This window comes from Drosophila pseudoobscura, chromosome X (genome assembly GCF_009870125.1).
Source record: "Drosophila pseudoobscura strain MV-25-SWS-2005 chromosome X, UCI_Dpse_MV25, whole genome shotgun sequence".
Classification (NCBI taxonomy): Eukaryota; Metazoa; Arthropoda; class Insecta; order Diptera; family Drosophilidae; genus Drosophila; species Drosophila pseudoobscura.
Window position 1 is genome coordinate 45,004,816 of NC_046683.1, and position 21,482 is coordinate 45,026,297.

A 21,482-nucleotide genomic window follows, 5' to 3' on the forward strand; every position below is an offset into this window, starting at 1 on the left:
AATAAAACTATAAACAACTGAAAAGTGTTTGTGTGGAACTTACCAATTTGTCGGATGCTAGGGAAACTACTGAATTTTCAGTCTCTTAAAGTTTATTCAATATATTCTTGTATACTAAAATATATAGGTATATATGTATATATAATGTATGTGTATGTGTACGTGTACGTGTATATGTATAGGCTATTCCAAATATTAATATTTGATGGTTTGTTTTTTGATTTCCTTGTAACAATATCTCGTTTAACATTAATTTTGATTACTACGATTTGGGTCTCTACTACTACTATGTATGTATGTATGTATGTATATGTATTGGAATATTGGGTTTGCCATTTGTATGCACGTGTATAATATTGTTATTATTATTATCGAACAACAGTCGTAAGTCACACATGTAACACGTTAAGGTAGTACTATAACATCGGGTGGGGAGGGTATCCACAGTCCACATCCACATCCACATCCACATCCACATCCATAATCCATCGCTGTTCTTTTGTATAACCAATGTCACTACACACTATGTAGGTCTCTACGGACAAGTTCACGCTCATTCGTGTTCACATGTTCGTTGTATCTAGAGGGGGAGGCTACACCTACGCTCGATTCTAGTATATGTATATCTATGCTATTGTATGTGTATACCTAGTTCAACTATGGGATTATGTCTCAACTCAACATCAACATCGGTCAACATTGTTTCTAAATGGAAGATTACAGTTTTCTGTATTGATTATGTACCTTGATTAGTTAGCTGATTATGCTTACCGATATGCTTCAACACTTCAAAAAAAAAACCACAAAAAAAAACAAAGTGTTCAGAAAGAACACTCACGACAAGAAAAACTATCACAAATGGTAAATCAAAATACAAAATTCTACAGGAATCGGGACGTGTTGGCGCCCTGCACTTACTGCCAAGTGCTGCATATTGTCCTCTCCAGTCCACCTCGATCCGGGTCCGTCAGTTCTGTCTCTAGTTGTGGATATTGCCACTGGCCAGCATTCGATATCGGTTCAGCAGCTGCACCGCTGCATCCTGCACGGGCTCGATCTTGCCGTGCGTCTCCTCGTAGGCGTCCAGCATGATTCGCTCTCACAAAACCGTGCACAGGACGAACAGCAGAGACACCAGGCAGAACATGGCCACGATGTCTCGATGCAGCTTCCGATCCCTATAGAAGGGCCGCGTGGAGTAGCTCTCACGTCGCGTCTGACGGAGCAGCCATACCGGAACGAAGAGCTGCAGCAGATCGGGCACCATGAATCCAATATCCCGCACTATCTGGTGGGCGTAGCCCTCGCCTCGCACTACATTGAGGAAGAACTGATCGAAGCTGCTGGCGAGGATGTGCAGCAGGGCGATGCCAACAATGCAGAAGACCTTCTTCGGTGTGACCACATTAGTGGTGCTGGCCAGGTGCATCACCAGCACTGTTGAGAACAGTTCGGTAATCTGGAAAATTGGGATGCAAATTTATAGATGAGATCAATTTCGAGAAGTAATATGTACACTAAAGATAATTCCAGAATCATTTCTGGATCGACTGATGTTCTACTCAGCCGGTTAAAGTTCCGCTCAAAAGGTGTTCCGCGAATATATGAAAGTATATTTAAAGGTCATGTCGAAGCGGTCTCAACTCCCCTACATCTGTATAAATAGTATGTAAACGGATGGAATTGAAATGTGTTTCTTGAACACTTCAAGAAATAAAAACTTTGAATTGCGGAAAATAGTTTGTATGGCTGTTATGGAACCAGCAATCGGTTAAATTGAGGAAATCCAATCCGGCCATTTGCTGCCTGGAAGGCAATCAGATTAACGAGGCTGGCAAACAGATTTCCATTATTATTTTCTAGGTCAGCCCACTCATTCTTCGCCCTCGTGAATTGCTCATTAACGGGGTTAAACTTTTGAGTTTATACTTTTACGGGGATAGATTTTCACTTGAAACTTATTACCTCGCAGCCCTCGCAGGGCCTATATTTTGCAGTGCTATCTTCTGCCCCGCGGGCGCCCACCAGCGCTTAGTGCGAAGTGCTCGGAAAAATGCTCCCATCCTCAGCAGGCGAGGATATTGTCCAAGTTTAGAGCACGCAATCGAACGAACTTTGGCAATAAATTATGGATGACCGGCGCTGCGGCACTTGGGGCTAAGACAAGTCGTAGGGGCACATATGACAGCAGCATGTTCCGGGATATTTGACTTTGAAAGTTGTGAGCTTACCGTGAAGAAGAGCTGGTGGTTCCACTGGTTGTAGTAGTCGTCGTTGTAGTAGTTGATGTACGCCCACCAGGCGTAGTAGTGCGAGAAGATGGACAGCAGGAAGAGCAGCAGCATCGAGTACCGCACGCGGCTCTGCAGGATCAGGGCGATGAGCCGCTTAATGCACTCGTACAGGGCAATCACAGCGAAGACGGTCAGTATCCACATCTTGAAGCTGTTGGGAGTGGCATTGAAGTACATGTGCTTGTAGGCGGCCACCCCCGACTCGTAGGGGCCCTTGAACACGGTGTCCCAGCAAGAGCAGGTGCAGAAGTGCCTGTCCACGTACCGGGAGTAGTTCTCCCAGAAGTACCACAGAATGGCAATGTGTGCCGGCGGTATCAGGGCAGGTGCCAGAGAGCCGCAGGCGGTGGGTAGCCAAGTGATGTCCAACATGCTGCTAATACTGATACTATGTTCTTTCACAAAATGATATGTTCTTTGATGGTTTCGGTGCTTGGTTGCGCGTGGTCCTTTGGCCCTCTTCTATTCCACTAGATTCTTAGTTCAGTCATCATCCATCCCCTGCTTGCGCCTGGAGGAAAGACATGAAGTTCCCATAAGAAATGGTGTGAATTTCTCATATGTACTCGTACATCTGTATGAACACATCTAACAACGAGAGGTTGTGTCTTAGAGGACACAGCGTTTATCTGAGATATAGGCGCTCATTAAGACGGACAGACAGACAGACATAGCTAGATCGACTTGGCCATTGATGCTGATCAAGAATATATGTACTTAATAGGGTCGGAAACGCTTCCTTCTGGGTGTTACACACATCCACTTCCACCAGACAGAAGGGCTCAAGATGCCGATCAAGAATATATCCATACATATTGATTGTTCCTTTGGCTTGCCAAATCTGGGAGAAGTATTATTACTCCATAGAAATTTTTGTGTATAAATACAGTTCCAAGAAACTTTTCACACAATAAATCTATTCTAGTCTTCCTATTTGTACCTCAAATACAGGTGCATATTTATGTGTTCTGACGAATTGTTTATAAGGCAATACCTGAGAATTGTTTTGTTATGTTAATACTCGTATTCGGTAACCCGAAAATTTTATCCAAACAAGTAATTATTAGGCGCCATTTATCATTCAGTGATTACCCAATTGAGGCATTTTTTGCCACTGATGCGGGCTAGTGATTGGTTTTTGGGAGTTTATAAATATTTCAATTGGTTTTTTGGGCCAATGCGTTATTTCGGTATTTGCAAAGTTATGAAAATAAACAGAAAAAAAAGAAAAGGGGACAAGAAATTTTATTCAGCTGTGTGCAACACATCCCGAGTGTTTTTATTGAAATGAACCCAGAGAAGGCGCACCATTTGACGCATTTCTCACGGTGGGATGGCATGCAAATTTGTCATACGCGCATGTACTCGTATATGCCACCACATTTGCATCTGCAGCGGCAACGGCAACGTCTACTGCAACTGCAACTGCAACTGCAGCCTGAGTGACCGAGTGAATGTCATCCTCGCAGCGTTCGCAGCTTGTGTGCCCAAAAATGATGCAATTATAAATTCATATACCGCCCGATTGTATCGAAGGCACAGGCACTGCGCTAGCGTCAGGGGCAGGTGCCGGTGCAGAGGCGGAGTACACGCACGGTGAATTGCATTCCAAGCAAGACACCCAGCAGCCCTCTACTCCACCTCCTCCTGCTCCTGGCACTGTTGCCAAAAAGCGCAGCGAGCGCTCATCAGTGCGCACCGGGGCTGCCTCTTAATGAATGGTATACTGAGAATGAAAACGAAAATGAGAATGGGACTCGGACTGGGACAGTGACTGGGACATGGACTGGGAGAAACAACTGCAGTTGGGAATACAATGGACGGTGCAAGGGAAGCGAAGGCTAGCTGGGACTTACATGTAGAATCTTTTGATACTCTAGCATCTTTGAATCTGGTTTTTTTTTTCCTAAGGTGTGCACATTCATAGTTCCAATGGGGGGGTATATGTATGATCGAAAACTTTAAGCCCCTGGGAGTAATTCCGATCAAGATCTTGTCTGCGATGCAAAAATCTGGTCAAACGACCTACAAACATCTGTCTACCCTCTCCAAGGGTAAAAAGAGTAAAAGTGTAGTTCGAGTAGTGTGCGGCTGCTGCCCAAATTAATTAATACATCGCCTCTGAGATGGGAGGCTGCCAGAATGCTGGCAGGGGAACTATTCTGATTTGTTTTCATTGCTGTTGCTGCTGCTGGTGCGGCTGTTGTTGCCCCATAAAAGGCAAGCCGAACCGAGCAGATGAAGCAAACCCAAACGAATCGGAACTAAAGAGCCGAAACAATTGACGTCACGGGGGAAGTCAGGAAGATGCAGCCAAGCATTGGTATTGAAAACTTATCTAAGCAGAAAAGTGAAATCGTTGTAGCATGCGGTATGAATTTCAAATTGCGAATAGTAAGAGTGGCACCCCACAGTACTCACGCAATCTTCGAATGCCATGTTTCATTCATAAGGGCCTGGGACATGCCAAACGTTATGTGGATGGGATGGATGTGCCTCAAAATATCTGAATGGTCGGGCCCCTCGGGGAGACTTTTGAGTTTGTAAACGTTACTCATGCGGAAAGAGCGTCCCTCAGTCAGCATATAAAAAGGATTCAGCTCCTTCTGTCGTTTCGAATCAATCTTATTCAACTAATGCATAAGTTGAGGGTTCTATTATTTTTCTGCCTTCATCCCATCATACCACAGGGTTTCTGAGCGAAGCCCCAAGCGAGCTGCCTCGAGGGATGTTCACCTTTCTGATAGTGTTGGGCACATGAAAGTGTATTAAATCCCAATACTCGTGGCACACTATGAGCACATTCCCGCTCCGCGGATAGTTGCCCCCCTGCGAATGGGGGTGTGCGAATTTACAGATTAACAATTCCTTCAAAGGCTGTGTGCAAACAACACCCCAATCGGTGTCTGTGGCAGTGACTGGATCTGGGTGCCAGAGTGAGTGACGGTGCAACCGGCGACAGTCGTTCGCGTCGTCACTTGAGGTGGTGCCTGGCATTGTGTTCTGTTGCACAGGCAACCAACCCGTCGTATGAGTAATTTGAGTGTGCCGACAGGAGAATGGATAACGGGGGAACGGAATCCCACCCGCCGCCAGGCTAGTCTATGCACTCGAGTGCCGTTCTTTGCATGCTCATTTGTGTTCCTTTCAATTGTCATTCGGGCGCTGTTGTCTGCTTTCGCTGTTCGCTGTTCGCCGGAGTATGCCAGACACTTTGTCCCACAGAGAGAGTCCTCAGAAGTGCTTGCCAGGGGAACGTGCCGAATGTGCCCCAAAGTTGAGAATAAATTTAAGGCGCGCGACCCTAATAGACTTGGCAATCGCAGGTGATAAACGAGTGGGCGATTGCGATTGCGATGGCGATGAGCATGAAATGTCGAATGTTAACTGTCGACATGGCCCGGGCTATAGACACGCGACTGCCGGATTCCGTGGATACATAAACATTCCCATATGGGGGGCACTTGTGCCCAGACGGGTGTGCATGTCTGGGAGAGGGGCCCGGCTGGGGTCACCCTGTAAACGATGTGGGCGGCTGGCTGTGCATTGTGCAGTGAGATAAATCGCTAGCAATAATATTGCCTACATGGCGTTTGTTTAGTCAATATTTGTCTGGGCATCGACGGGGCACGGGCACGCCACACAATACGAGTTGTAGCATCGGCACACACATGCCATCGAGTACACAGTGGAGTATACAGTGGAGCACGTTGAAGGCGCCACTTGCTCCGTCATGGCTGTATGCTGTATGCCCACAAAGTTGCCTTTGGGATCTGGGAGCAGGAAAAAAAGCGGAAAATCGAAATACAATTAGGCAAAACGCGGGGGCACTACACCCGTAGTCTTTACGGGTATATAAAACGAACCGAAACCGAGCATTAGCGCGGGAGCTGGGAGTCGTTTTGGGTCGGCTTGGTGTTTGGTGTTTGGACTAAGGATTGTTGTTGGGGTGTGGGTTGGCTTTCCTTGGATGCTGGCAATCACTCGCTCTCTTCCCCTTATTGCGCCCGGCTTTTCACTTTTCCTCTCTCACTTTTCCTCACACACTCACTCGACGGCTGCTGCACTGCCTGTGCCTCTGCCTCTGCTTCTGCCTCTGCCTCTGTAGCCGGCAATCACTTTTCTCGATATGTGTAAAATAAATAAAAGTTTCTGTTTAAACAAGTTCCGTTTTGGGTGTGGAAGAAATCTTTGTTGGAACAACAACCGCGGGCTGGTCGGGAAAAATACGACTGAAATTATTGTTATGCTGCGTGTGGATTTTGCTTTTGCTCTGCTTTCACAGCCGGCGCCGGCGTCGTGTCTGGCCCCGTGTTTCCCCACCAGCCAGAAATACTGGGCAAATCTCTCAGCTGTTGGAGCTGGTACTAAAGAAGGTTTCTATTCAAATGGCGTCCACTGTACGTGGGCAAACGCTCTCTCTTATTCGTTCTTTCTCTCTGTTACATCGTTTGGCCCAAGGTATATTTCATTGAAGGTGAGAAGGCAGCCACTATACAACAGATATGCCGGTATATTCGTGAAGCTGGAGGTGTGTAATACCCAGAAGGAAGCGTTACCGACCCCATTAGGTATATATATTCTTGATCAGCATCAATAGCCGAATCGAGCGCCTAGTGCTCAGAGACCATAAGAGCTAGAGAAACCAAATTTTTTATCCAGACTACCGTGATTTCACACTGTCTCAAGTCAAAATTTCGCCCCGCCACCTTCTGCCCCTACAGGTAACGAAAGAGAATGACACTATCTAGAAGGTTGTTGAATCTGAATCAGATCAGATTATTGTTATAGCCAGAAGAAAGAAATGCGCTTGTCACGCGCTTACTAATTCTTTTCTTCCCCATCTCTTTCTCTCTCTCTCTCTCACTTACTGTACTTCCTTCGGCAGATTATGGTGTAATAATATAAAAAACTGTTAAAAAAAAAGAAAACAGATATAATCTAATATACAAACATCTCCGAAGCGGTTTGATTTCTATGATTTGTATGCTTTGTAGGCATAAAGTAGAGCCGTGGATCTTGCCGCATCTCACAACGTCACCGTGAATACGGATAGATCCGGATAGGCGGATGATTGTAATGTAACCTTCTTGAGACTGGGAGAATGACTTACCTTCTACTGAGTATACCTTGGTGGTGGGGGGCTCTTGTGAGTGTGCGCTCTTCAAAAAATACGGGGAAATGCATGCGGCTTCTTTCGGCGCAAATAAAGCATACGCCCCGTGGCGGCTGCTTATGCTGCTGCAGCTGCTGGGGAAGGGGTGTGCAGCAGATTGCATTATCAGCCGGAATCAAAAGACAATGGACTCGTGTGGATTTAGTTGCTGCTGGGATCTTTCAGCACACACACACACACACTCACTATATTAGGTCCTGTTTAGTCGTTTTTATACTCAGAAATATTTTCATTTGCTGGCCCGTGCACCTGTTGGATGACCCACGGCTGGGAAGCGGCGCTTATGGCCCTTGAAATATATTTAATTACAACATTTTGCACACATTTATTGAAGGTTCTTTGGTTCAACATTGCCGTAAATACAAAACATGTTTATTAAACAATTACGGAATTGAACTAATTTGGATACAAGCGCTTGCACACACAAAAATAAACTGCTGTCAAAGTGCATTTTAAATATGCTAATTAAATTGTTTTCCCTTTGCTCTGTTTCCCTTTCACGTTGTTGGCCAGGTACTCTCTGCAATTCTGTTTTGAGGACCATTACAACCAACACGGTACGAGTTGCTGGACCTGAGCCCATGCCCGTGCCCGTGGCCGTGCCGGTGCCCGTGCCAGTGCCACTGTATCCGTGCTTGTGTCCGTGCCTATTGTTCTCCGCCATTTCGAAGGAAACAGTACACAGGTTTGCCCAACAATGGCTTAAATTTGTATTCTCGTAATTAAAATGCTTGGCGACTGGTTCATCTTCTGTTCCGTCATTGTTCTCCGGCCCATTGTAATTGTAGTGTCCCTAAATACATGGACATAGTACATATTCTTACACACATACATACATACATACATACAAAAAAAAAGTGATATACAGATAGAGTAGTACATTTATGGGGTATAAATTCGATATATAGGTTGCTTAGTTCCTTTTCTATGTTCTATCGTCGTGACAGGTACAAGTACTCGTTGACTTTATCAGAGTCGTTCGCTTAGTTAGGTAGAGTGATTACGATATACATACAAACACACAGATCAGATCCCACTATATCTATAAGGTACACGGGGCCACAGGAGTAGACATCAAGACATAAAAGCAATTAAATTAATTTACTTTGCGAAATTGAAAATGTATCTGTGGCTTCCTTTGAATAATTGAAAGCTCTAATGCACAACTAAGCTGCCATCACAATGCAATTGAAATGGGTCGCAATCAGGCTGATTGTGCACCCCTCAAATAGTGGCCGAACACAAAACAATCTGAAAATCCTTTTAATATCATCCTGTCGCTGTCCCCCGAAATTTCCCCTAGTTGCTAATGCCAGACATGCGTCCGGCTTGCCCAATTATCCAGATTCAATGAATGATTTTCCCTGATATTATGTGTCGTATTTCCATCGCATTGCCCGGCGGGCCATGGCCACTGCCACTGCTACGCCCACTGTCACAGGCTCGGCCTCTGCGACTCCCAATCGAATCGCTCTTTGTACTAATGTTGCCTTTGCTTATGCCTACCACTTAATTCCCTAGACTTACATAATTACCAGTTCCTATTGCACATGCTGTACTTCGACTATTGTACTCGAATTCCCTCAAAACATTCCGTAAGCTCATTAAATACGAGTTTGTTTTGCTATCACTTTCTTCAGTTGCTGTCGCTGTCGCTATCGCTATCGCTGTCGCTATCGTTATGGCTATGGCTTCTCCTCCTTGAGAAGGAAGAGGGATTTCATAACACACAGCACAATGGCCAAGAGTTCCAGTTCCATTTTCATTTCCGTTTCATTTTTCGTTCGCTTTCATTATGGGGCGCGATGTGGGAGTCCCTCGGCGGCATGGCATCCATTGCAGTGACCGAACAAAGCAGTTGGCTCTTCTTTGTGGCATAGAGATTCACATTGCGTATTCGTTTCGGGTCCCCAGTGTGTGTTCGAGTATGCATGACAAATTTCCCCTATGACTGAGGATTCCGAGGATTCGATGTTAAACAGATTGCGCCACAACGCCACTCATATCTATGTATGTGTCTTCCAGTTGCAGGTTGGCAGATCGTCATCTGCTCTTTCAGTGGTGCGACTTGCTCTTACCTTTTAGAACTTACTCTGCTCCATGCCGCTGTACGAGGAGTTGTTAAACTCAGCCACAACGACAATTTCCTCGTTCTCCTCCGTCTCCTCGGGCACCATCATCAGGTTGTTGTTCATTAGGTAGGACTCCACCCGGTGTTCCGCGTCGGGGGTTGGACGCAGTCGTCGGTTGAACGAGGACCTTGAGCGGGTCATGTATGAGGATCGTGTGGTGGAGACCCTCCTCAGGACGCCGCGTCCAAAGAAGAGCATGCGGACCTCGACGCGGAATCGGGGATGCGTGGCGGCATACAAGTACGGGTCCACGCAGGCGGCTGTCTTGCAGAAGAGTGCCGGTATCATGGAGCCCAGGGGCGTGATGTGCCGCTCCTGGCCGAAGACCCCCATCATGGCCACGATTGCGTAGGGCGACCAGGCCAAGAACCACAGGCCGATGATGGCAGCTACGATGAATGCCAGCTTCTGCTCCGTCTTGGCCTTGTCCTTGTTCGACTGGATGCGGCTCGCCGTGAACACCACCTTGAGGATGTAGAAGTACGAGTACACGATGGTGGTCAGGGGGACGCAGTATGCGGCCACAAAAAAGAGGGCCATGAAGATGCGCGCAGGGGTCTCCTTGTTCAGATAATCGAAGCTGCAGGTGGTCAGAAATCCCTCCGGCACGTAAACGGAAAGCCCGATGTCCAGGGCGGGCATCACCGCAAAGAGGAAGCTGTAGGACCAGATGAGGAAGATGATCAGATAGGAGCGAAGTCGCGAGCAGCGGCGCAAGGGCTGGAGCGGATGTACCACGACATTGTACCGATCCAGGGCAATGGCTGTTAGTGTCCCGATGGCGCAGGTGCCACTGAGGCCGCCCACAAATCCATAGATGCGACAGGCTGCGGGTAGAGTTGGTTAGTGGAGGGCAGCGCCCAATCTCCTGCCTGCATCGCTACTCACCTGCATCGCCCAGCGCCGGCCCCTCCTTGATGTTGTTGTATATTGCAATGGGACACTTGACGAGCATTAGAAAGTCGCAAATGGCCAGATTCATCACCAGAATGTTGGCCGGCGTCCGCAGCGACTTGCGGTTCGCGAACATGAAGATGACGAACGCATTCCCCACGCATCCCACCACCGAGATGAGGCAGTAGAGGGCGGCCATGAGGTAGAACGTGCTGGATTTCGGCGGCTCGAATTGCAGCCAGAACGGGTTCACTCTGGCAATGTAGCTGAGGTCGTACTTGTCGCGATAGTGTATATAGCCGGGATATGAACTGGAAGTAATCAAAGGATGTTTAGCAAGTACATACAATTCCAAAGGCTACACAGAGCCCTTCATCTTTTGGAATTAGCCTCAGGTCATTTGGATAATTACCTCAGTACCGTAGATACATTGTCATTCACCTCGTGCTTGTCTGGGACCTTTCCCACAGCTTCCGCTGCGGAAGTTGTGGATGCCGTCGCTACGGCCGCAGAGCTGGTGGTGGCGGCAACCAGAGATTCGTTGGGGCTGGTGCTACTGTTGGCCAGCATCTCGGAGAGGGACAGCGCACTGGTGAGCCAGAGGCTGCTGCCAGCTGCCTCCGTCGTCAGCGTGGGCAGGGCTGCCATGAGGGCCTCCATGACCATGGCGTGCGGTTCGCCTTTTGCCAAATGTATGGGCTTCTCCAAACTCAAACTGGAGCCGGGACGTGACAGGTTGCGTGTGCCCGATGTGCCTCAGAGGCGAGTTCCGCTTGGACGCTGGGATTGCGCTTATTTACTTGTCGGCGCTCCAATTACCGCATTTGGCAATGCTGCCTCGTGTTGCAGCTCCCCGGCTGTCCTCATTGGTAGTGCATCATGGCGGACGCGGCGGTCACGAAGCATTTTCAATGTGCAGACAGACACAACCAATTAGCCCTCGGCCAGGGGATGGCTGAAAGAGGACATATAAAATCGTAGTTTCTCTTAATCGATGCTCTTGGTTTGATTAGTCCTCCGCCTTCTTGCGGATGGTCATGGCTTAGTAGTTATTTCAGCATCAATTTAATCACATTTTAGAGGTCCAGCTCGGTCCTTGTCTCAACCAAAAAACTTAAAAAGTTAAACCTGGGCCCTCAGCAAAGTTTAAGACAAACAAAATTCGATACCCGCTACTCGGATTATCTTCATTTCTGTGTATTTATAAGTAAACGGAAAAGGCGTGAACTATCTAGAAAGTGTTTTTAAAATAAACGGTAAGGAATATGGTCATACGGCCAAAGGGAACAAACGAAACGAATCACAAGCATATCGGAAATTGAAGCATAATAAAGATGCCAATACAAAGATTGCAACTCTAGATGCAAGATGACCAGCGATGATGACTTCTAAAGGAGGTTTTGATAGCCACCCCGAAGTCTCTATTAATGATTCTTCTCGGCTGCCTCGTTCGGCATACAGATTGCATTAAATTGCTTACCTAAACTTAACATCAGCCTTTGTCTATCAACCAGGGACGGAGCAGCAGGTGGGTCCACGATGAAGAAGTTCTTACAACCAGCGTGAAACCAATAACATTGTCTTGGCTCTTATGGAGGGAGTTTGAAAGAAATCCAAACTTAAGTATTTTCTCACTTCCTCTCTTTAATTGACATATTTAACTATATTTTTGTTGATGCCGCTCAAGAGTTAAATACAAAGGTATCCGAAAACTGCCCGAAAAAGTGTGCTACGAATTGGGTCGAAACTTTTTTTTGGCCTATAAAGGATAGTGGTACAGTTTATCTTATTATTCCACCACAAGACACTTGAAATCTGAAAAGTTATTCAATTTCAATTATTATTTGGCACATGCGCAGCGTTTCACAAAGGTCTGAACACGTTCATGTTTTGGCAACAACTGAACTTGCCACACGGAGTCTGCCGCCATTTATATGTTTGCTCGAACGGCCTCTCGAGACAAAAATGATGGTGCGTCCACCCCCAATGAATTCATAGGACGGAACTGAAATCAATTAACACCTGCATGTAACCCGAATTCTGAGGCTGAGCTGCTGGAGGGACTGTCCAGACAGGCGGCCAGGCAGGCAGGCAGGTATTCAGGCAAGCATTCATTCAGTCCGGCACCTACTCCGATGAGAACTGATTATGCAAATCCTGGGAAGCCTTGTTAATTAGGGCAACTTAATTGCTTATTAAATAACTAGAATCCGGCCACGTGCGCCCTGCAGGACTCACGAACTTGAGGTTCTGCCGCAAGTGCTCTACAACTAAAACTTAAACATGAACTTCTCAAAGTCAACCTCCTTCGCGGGACTCAGTCAGAGCCAGCGCCAGCGCCAGCGGCAGAACCAGGACCAGAACCAGAACCAGAGGCGGAGTCAGAGTCAGAGTCAGAGCACTTGGCAGCCGAGGCCAAAGACAAATTCCGATAACAAAAGTTTGTGCAGAAACAGCAGCTGGAAAAGAACAACTTCAGCTTTCAGTCAGCAGAACAACTGCACAACGAGAGTACAACAACTACAAGTGACCAGGTCCCGGGTCCTTCCGCTCCAGCGTCTTCTTATTATGCGAGTATTATTATATTTACAACTCTTGACGGCTCTGCCTTTTGTGGGAGATCCCGCTGGAAAATAGTTCAGTTTTTGTAAACGGCCTGAATGCGGCGCTGGCTGTGGCTGCTGCTGTGGTTGGTGCTTTATGCCATTTAATTGGCACTAATTGGCCAATTGAAATTTGTCATAGCCCTTGCTCTTGCTCTGCGCGCACAAAGGACACTAGTTTTTGGTTTTTGCCCTCATAACTTTCGGCCTTTGTTCTGGCTCGATGCGAAATAAATTTTCCTGCAAATCGAAACGAGCCGTTTTGTCCCATTTGTTGAAATTCTGTGGCAAAAAGCAATGGCATTGGCAATGCTAACGGCAATTAATCATTCATAAAGGACGGCGTTCCCATCGCCACACATGAGGAAACATGTTTGGGCGCCGGCGTCTAGAGGCATGTGGCAATTAAGCAGCTAAGGTCGGCTGTCAGTTAATTTGAGCTGTGCACAGGCTGGGCCTGAGTGCCCCACAAATGTGCCATGTGCGACAGTTCAAAAGACTGCAGCAGATGCTCTTTTCAGTCACTTTTCAAGAAATTCCACACACAAAAACTGAACGCCACTTAAACAATGATTGGTCAGCTTGCTCAAACTTTGGGCCGTACTTTCTCCCAATAGGCCAGATAGAATCAGATAATATAAACAACTAGCAAGCCATTTGCCGCAACACTATGAACTGTTTCTATTCAATTTGAGCGCAAAAGAAAGGAAAACTGTTCCCGATTGAGTTTTCATTCGAGAGTAGAAAATTTCACTTGAACAGTTCCACGTATTTGGTCGATAAGCAATTGGTCAATTGGGTGTAACTAGTTGAAACCAAATCCGAGCAACTGTTGCACTTCAGTTTGCGAAATACATATTGAATTGATTTCAAAAAACACTTTAATGGCCGGCTTCCAGCCTTGGCAGACAAAAATAGATGTTGACTGATTGTATGCCACGTTTGGAAGCTGTCATAAGCAGATTAATCGAATTGTCGAACAACAATCGCTCAGGACAGTTGCTGAAACGTGATTGATGTTTCCCCAGCAGCCGCTTCCCAGCAGGGGAATCAAAGGAAGTGAATCTCCCCCATCCCCAATCTTCAAAGAAATAGAATCATGTGAGCCACCCAACCAGACCTGTTAGGCGACAATCTCTCTAACTAGGGAGCCCATTAGCTCCAGCCTTTTTTTCTTTTGTGCGAACTGTCGTGACTTGTTAGTGCACGTTTGACATTCATTTGATTAGAGTCGAGTCGAGTCGTGTCGCGTCGGGTCGAGTCCTTTCAATGTATCGCCACTGCCGTCGCAATCGGCCAGGCCTTTATATATGTAAGTGTTATCTATCGCCCGTGCTAGGCCCGTGCAGAGCTCCACGGTGGCTCTTTTATATGGGAATTACTGGCCCTTCAATTGAATTTGCACATTTGGCTGGTGCACCAGGATTTGGCTTCCGAATGCAAATGCAAATGCATTTTATTCTTTATTTTTCCGGTACAATTTCATCTGCACTCAAAATTTAATTACTGGTGGAAATGGTTTGAAAGGTTCCCGCCTCTCATCTGCCGGAGAACTGAGGCCTGGGCACGGCCTGCGGGGACGGGTGGGGACAATTATCCGGCCACTTGCAAGGACGCAAATCGCTGAGAGCGGGCGCAAAAGAGCAAGCAACAATAATTTATTTAAATTAAGTTTCAATTTCTTGTGGTTGCCGTGGCTGCTCCTTCGTTTGCGGAGCAAAGCTCTTTCGGCTGATGTTACCGCCAGTGCAAACAGCTGTCATGGCAATTGCATTGCGGAGAGCGCTCGGGGGGGACTAGGCGGGACTAGGCGGGACTAGGATAAAAAGCATTCAGAGGTTGATGGGAGCCCCATAATGAACAATGCAGATAAGTGGGAATCACTTTACTAAATTATGCCGAGTGCTGCATAGAAATTATAATACTCGGTCCGAGCTTTGAGCGTGGGTGTGGGTGTGGGAGTGGGCTTGGGCGTGGTGGTGGGCGTGGGCCTTTTCCAGCTCTAATTATTTTATAATCAGTTGGTATGTACTTGAATTGGTATTAAAAGTAAGCCGTACTGGCCGTATCAGCAGCCTTTCGAAACCATTCAACTGGAAGGACAGCTGCCCTTACTTTGATTATTTCTTAACACAATTATTGAGCAAGACCACATGGATGCATTTCATTGAATAGATGTTAATAACCAGCTTCTCAGCGCAGATAATTACATTTCAACTCGCATAAATGTGAAATGACCAATGACTCCCAGATGCGCAGGGATACATAACCATATGGGGTTCTGTGCTATTCCAAATCCCTTTCAATGAAATCAAGTTTGTGTTTGAAGGAGGGCGGATTCGGGGGAGGGGTGAACTTTACGGAAACTTGGCAGACGGTATGAATAAATATGCTACACTAGTCAACCTATTTTTACTTTAGTCTTTTCTCTTTGATTAAATTATAAATATATTTTTGGAGGCAATATATGTAAATGGGTAGAAATAGTGGAATACTTTAAATCAATATCTAAAAATAGTTGTGTTGAATAGTGTAATCGCTATTGGATTCCAGTGGGGGCACCAATCAATGCTGTTAATGAGGATAAGAGGCGTTGCATCGCCATCACATCACCCGAGCAGCAACACGCCGCTCACGGATTACCCCTGTTTTTGCTCTAAATAAAATCTAATTTATTCGTGTTCCCAATGTAAACGTTTTATGGAAACTTGGCAGGAGACAAGTTATGCATAAATATGTGTAGGGAAAACTTTGCGTGTTTTCGAACAACGTTTTTATGGGGACAAAGTTCGACGATTGGATGGAAGTCCCGGGAGCTCTTGCTTCAACTATTCTTGGACATAATTTGGCCTTTTCTTTGGCTCCTTCCTACCTTCTGCCTTGGCTTACAGATAGATCGATTTTAGCCCGTCCAAGTATACAGGTCCTGCTGAAATTCTTCAGTAGTGTATTTTATTATTAGTTTTCTTTTGATCTGTTGCTCTCAAACCAATAAAACAAATACACAAAGTCTAAAGTGTAAAGTCTAAAGCCTAATAAAAATGTCTGGGCAAAAATGTGCACTCTATGCTAAAAACAATCACGCGAATAAATTCAATTAATAATCAAAGAGCGCATAGCAAAACTCGTCAAAAGGATGCTTCGAAATGAATACCTTTGGATTACATATACACACGAGTATGTATATATATATATGTATGTTGTAAATATACTATAACATCATGAAAGGATGGCGTCATAAATGTACGAGTGCATGGTAAACGGGTTTGTTTTGCCCATCAAAAACAGCAATCTAATAGCAATGGATACATTGACAAGCAAATATTTTCAAAGAACGTGGCCATTTCAAGGACGTTGTAAAGTTGGCTTCTCTGCTGTTGGCTGAAGTATTGATGCATCAACCATCCATAGTTTGGCACTTTCCAGCAATCGTTAAACATTTTATAATGCTTAAAAACATAAAAAAAAATGTAGTACTGTCACTGCTTGGTTTGGCAAGCTCTTGTCGAATTCATCAGACTGTTTCATTCGTTTTCCTGGAACTCGGCTTGGAAGACCATTAATCGAGATTCTGGCTCTGGCTCTGGCTCTGTCTCTGCCTCTGCCGTGGATGCAATATCCAGACAAATTGGCGTGGAAAACACCATGATTAACGACAATTTACGGGCTTTAGTTTCGTCACGTTCCGTTGGATCTGTTCGCCTTGGTGGATCCCATATGGGAATCCCCATGAAAACACGAATTCGGTTATAATTGCTGTATAAAAAAGTTTCCACCAGCCACCTAACAAGCACCATATGAATATATTATGCACATATCTGGTACAGAAACATGCATACCGACCATTATAGGACTTTAAATAGTCATGTCGCGTTTAGGGGAAGCTTTAAAGGGTCTGACTGCCACTGGCATTCGTTTCTGCACTCCCACTCGGAAACGCAGGACGCATATATCTGTCACATATCTGTGGAACGGGCTCATAGGACTCGCCTGGAATGGAATGGAATGGAATGTGCCTCACTTATTTCTCATATGCAGCATCAGAAGGCAGCTCTGCTCCGGTGAACCCGTATTTGGCAAAAACTTCTCAAGCATATTGAACATTGTGCTATTTTCGTAAAACCCACAAAGGATTCACTAGAAGGGTCACCTTTGACCCTTGATGCGGGGTATATCCTCGTCGAAGAAAAATTCTGCACATATTTATTTTGTGATTTTGTTTTTGCTTTTACGATGTGAGCCCATGACCCCCATGGGTGTATTGATTTACGCTCGCGCCAGTTTTCATTTCACAGTTTTCACTTATGTATGTAGTATGTAGTTTATTGCAGTCCTCATCCGCACTTACCACTCACCTCTTTCGGCCCCTGTCCCTGCCACTGTCCCTGCCCCTGCCTCTGCCCCTGGCCCGTCTAGATATTCTAAATGAAATGTTTGCCGCCCAAGGCTGCCACTGAAAGTTCTATGCCGCCATCATCAACAGGCACTTAAAGGCCTAAATGTAGTTCTGATGGATGCGGGTGCTGGCTGATGATTCTGGTGCTGATGCCGGTTCTGCTGCTAAGATACTGGCACCGTGAGACAGGTCTCTGCTGCTGAAACCGAGAACGCCGTCGCATTAGAGCATGTCAAGTATTCATTTTGCTTGGATTTAAGGCACGACAGCTTTAAGATACGGATTGCATTGTGACCCACCCGGTGGCAGGCCAAAGCTCAGAAGTGCACTCGCAGTGGCATGTGAGAGGGTGCGCAGGATGGAGGAGAAACTGATACGGACGCCCTGCATCACTCCGGGCAGGCCAAGAGAGGTTTCCCCGAGGCCAGCTGCTCAAGGAGCAGCCTCACAGGCCGGGTCCGAGCCCCTCTTCATGGGGCTTATAAGTCAGACGATGCAAGATGCCACGACTTGTTAACTTGGTAAATGTCACAAAGACCGGCGGCCACTCAGGTGTGTCTGACAAACAAAGGAGGCGATATTAGCCGAAATGGGGCCTGGGCCCAAAGACCGAGAAAGCCAAAGAAAAAGATAAAGGAATGGAGCCAGCACTGCGGCTTGTCGACTCATTCTTGATATATTTCAGCTTCTTCCATCGGAATGGAACATGTCGTTGGAATCCGCTTAGTCGCCGGGGCGATGGTCAAGTGTTTCTCGGACATTGGATTGTTTTTCCGGCCCATGAGCAAACAAGCTTAAGCTTTTCTCAATTGTCAATTAAGACCCGTTACCGTGTTTTCACGGATGAAAGAGCAGTCTAAATCCTCTTAAAATAAACTGACTGTTGAACAGCTTAATGAGCAATGTATCTGGAATACAATTTTCCCCCATCGAAAGTTGCATTGGATATGGTTGGACACGAGTTCGAATTGCAGTTTATTTATTCATCATAAATGTGACAAGCGTTAACTAAAAAGCCCTAAAAATGACGCCAGACAGAATGCTGGCTAGCAAATAAAGTTCAGCACAAAAAATGTAAAGTCAACACTTCTACACTGAGGGAACACTGCAATTTATTTTGCACTTGCGACACATAAATTAACTCTAGAGATCTGAGATAACTGCAGATGTTTTACGGCATAAATGATTCAAAAATTAACAAATATATCATCCTTGGAATTGCTAATCGCTCAGTAGAACTATGAAACTTAAAGGAGTTGGTTGAATATTTTGTAAGAAAACATTGGTACATCTTTTTGTACTTTTAGGTTTCTTTTGGTTTAATTGCATTCCAGCAATATTTGTATTTTACTCCGAAAACGAAGTAGAGACTTGACTAGAGGTTTCGTAAATGAAAATAAATAGATTTAAAAAGTTGAAATCCTTGATTATGCTGATCCATTCAATAACCTTTCCAACAAAGTTGCACTTTTTATGTGTGAAATGTGTGTTTAGGGCTCTATTACACTAAGTAACTAGGCTTAATACCTAAATTTTAATCTCGGCTGGAATATATGTACTTCTGTGGCCTGCAAATTTTTCCATTTTGGAGCGTATCCTATAAATATCCTATAAAAATATCCTCAAAGGCTCACAATCAATATGGTATTCCTGTAATACATATACATATATATGCAGTGCCGCTATAAGCTTTCAACCAACTTACCAGTTTTGATGCAGTAATTTGTACTTTATAGATAGATTGATCTTTAATGAAACAAGAAAGTTGGCTTTCTCTAGGACACGTATTTATGAGAAATTTCTTTTTTAAGAAACATTTTAGAAACATAAAAAAAAGAAACCACAACAAGCATTTTTCTGATGCAATTCTTTTGGTAAACGAGGGAGTTTTTTATTCTCAGCTCAATATTGCTGGGCTGCTTACATTAAAACTAGTTCTTCGAGGATTCATACGAGATGTTCTGAGTTTGGTCAAACTTTTTTGGCGAGTGTATTTGTTCGTTTAAGTGTAGCGGATGTGTGCTAAACCAATCAAATCAGTGACTCTGCTCACCTTTTGGATTTATTGTGCAGTCTTTTCGAATCGCAGAGGATACTGAATCTATTTACTTTAGCTCGGCTCGGCTTTTATTTGGATTACCAGAGCGGCATTGTAACTTTCCCGAAACTTAAATGTTATCTGATTGCGAAATTGTCGTTTCAATTGCCACTTGCTGCCGAAAAGGAAAACTCTTTGGGAAAAGTTCCTTAACAATTTATCATCGGGCGGACCCAAAGTTTACCAACTGCGATTGTGGAGTGGCGCCAATTGGACGTAAAACTTTCCTGCGAATTCAACTGTTTATCCAGTAAAATTATGCTGAATGGTGATTTTTTTAAAGGCCTTAAGCCGTTTGTTTGATGTCTTCGTAAGCCGCTCTGAGCTGCTTATGCAGGAAATAAACTTGTTGACACGCGGCGTGTACGCGAGTTTTAATTAAGTCTGGGACCCTCACACGGAAAAAGGAGATCCACCGAAAAGACCGACTCGTCAGACTCCCAAAGGACTTTCGCCAATCCGGCACGGACTGACTGAAGGCTCGCGTACGACTGAGCCACAGGATCCAGCAGCTGGCGTTTTTATCAATGAAAATTGTTGCTTGTCGCAGGCAGTGGCATCCTCCGCCGAGCAGACCATCCAGTTGGTAGCTGCAAAGCACCGAGAGAGAGAATGTGGCAACGGCGAGAGAGAGAGAGAGAGAGCAGTGGCGAGTGCTCTTTGTGGGGGCTCTCCGCTCTTAAAGCCAACCGCATCCACATGCCTAAAAGTTGGCTTGCTGATGGCACCGTTTCGCATACATATATGATTTGTCGGTGACAAAGAATGCCGCGATTTGGCCAGTAAAGTAAGCCCCAGGGAACAAGTCCCAGGGCGCAGGGCCCAGGAGCAGTCATTGGCTTAGCACTTCTGATGCCTTAATGGATGATGATGGATGGCGGATGGCGGATGGTAGATGGTGCCATTGATAAAAGCTGTGAGCTTATGGGTGATTATGGGCGAGCCGCGCCATGCCTGTAGGCTCTTTTCGGATTGGAGTTGCGGCTGTGGCGCGCGCGTGCCATGGGCAACCGCAGCCTTTCCGTGCCACTAGCTGGACACGTTACACTGCATTATGCAATTGAAGGTACTTTGAAAGTACAGTGTCTGCGTTCATTCAGAGGTCGTAATGACGATAACGGAGCTATACCGATATGATAGGCGCCAATGCATAAACGCCCTGGAGTATGGTTTTGGAGACCGCGACAACAAATAGTTCGAGCTGCGACGACAAACTGGCAGCCCTTCCTGGTCGGGGCACTCTCCTGGACCACTTTTAGTCGTAAATTGACTAAAGCCAGCCGCAGCTCGTCGGCAGTTGCACTTTAATTAAAAATAAATAGGAATAAAGGCCGCCCCTGCTGTTCCCTGTCCCATGCTAAATGCCAACGAGTCTTATTAGAATGATTATTGATGTGGATGTGGATGTGGATGATGATGTTGAACAGTCGCTGGGATTATTGCCGGGAGCTTTGTTCAGAACTGGCTCTCTCCATCTCTATCTGAACTATGACACACATACCCCAGTACATACATATGGAAGCACCTCCCTACCCTTATCTATATCTCTCCGTAATCACGGTGGCTCGTCATGCTCCGGGCAACTCTTGGCGCTGCGACTTTTTTACAATTCCGACAAAAAACTCATTTTTGTGCATTTTCGTTTAGTCTCGTTCGGTTTGGTTAAATCTGGGCAAAGCAACAGCAAAGGCTTTGTAATCAGTGGGTAAATGAAAGCAAAAACCAAAAAGCAAAAAGTTTCGCATTCAACACACATTTTACCCCTATTACCAACAGACATTCGTCGTGTGCCGTCTTCCCGGGGTTAGATATTAAAAGTTCTACTTTGTGGCACCGAATTATAAAACATTTACGCATTCACCGCAGGCTACCGTCAGTATATATATGTA

The 21,482-nt window shown here is 45.6% G+C and overlaps 2 protein-coding genes across 4 annotated transcripts; both read right to left on the minus strand.

Moving 5' to 3' along the window:
• Window positions 1-74: 74 nt before the first annotated feature.
• On the minus strand, window positions 75-6,591 carry LOC4813153 (uncharacterized). Its single transcript, XM_033385524.1, has 3 exons — window positions 6,346-6,591; window positions 2,232-2,805; window positions 75-1,459 (listed from the first exon to the last, which is right to left on the minus strand). Exons 2-3 carry the CDS (start codon window positions 2,664-2,666, stop codon window positions 1,100-1,102), a joined length of 795 nt encoding a protein of 264 aa, XP_033241415.1. The 5' UTR covers window positions 2,667-2,805; window positions 6,346-6,591; the 3' UTR covers window positions 75-1,099.
• A 1,184-nt stretch (window positions 6,592-7,775) lies between these two features.
• Window positions 7,776-20,786, minus strand: Rh7 (Rhodopsin 7). Of its 3 annotated transcripts, none has more exons than XM_015187286.2 (4): window positions 19,549-20,786; window positions 10,909-11,451; window positions 10,491-10,807; window positions 7,776-10,429 (listed from the first exon to the last, which is right to left on the minus strand). In XM_015187286.2, exons 2-4 carry the CDS (start codon window positions 11,160-11,162, stop codon window positions 9,552-9,554), a joined length of 1,449 nt encoding a protein of 482 aa, XP_015042772.2. In that variant the 5' UTR covers window positions 11,163-11,451; window positions 19,549-20,786; the 3' UTR covers window positions 7,776-9,551. The 3 variants fall into 3 exon arrangements, with proteins under 3 accessions (XP_015042772.2, XP_033239503.1, XP_002134833.2); XM_033383612.1 differs by having other exon boundaries at window positions 19,201-20,786; XM_002134797.3 differs by lacking the exon at window positions 19,549-20,786 and adding an exon at window positions 11,977-12,426.
• Window positions 20,787-21,482: the final 696 nt, after the last annotated feature.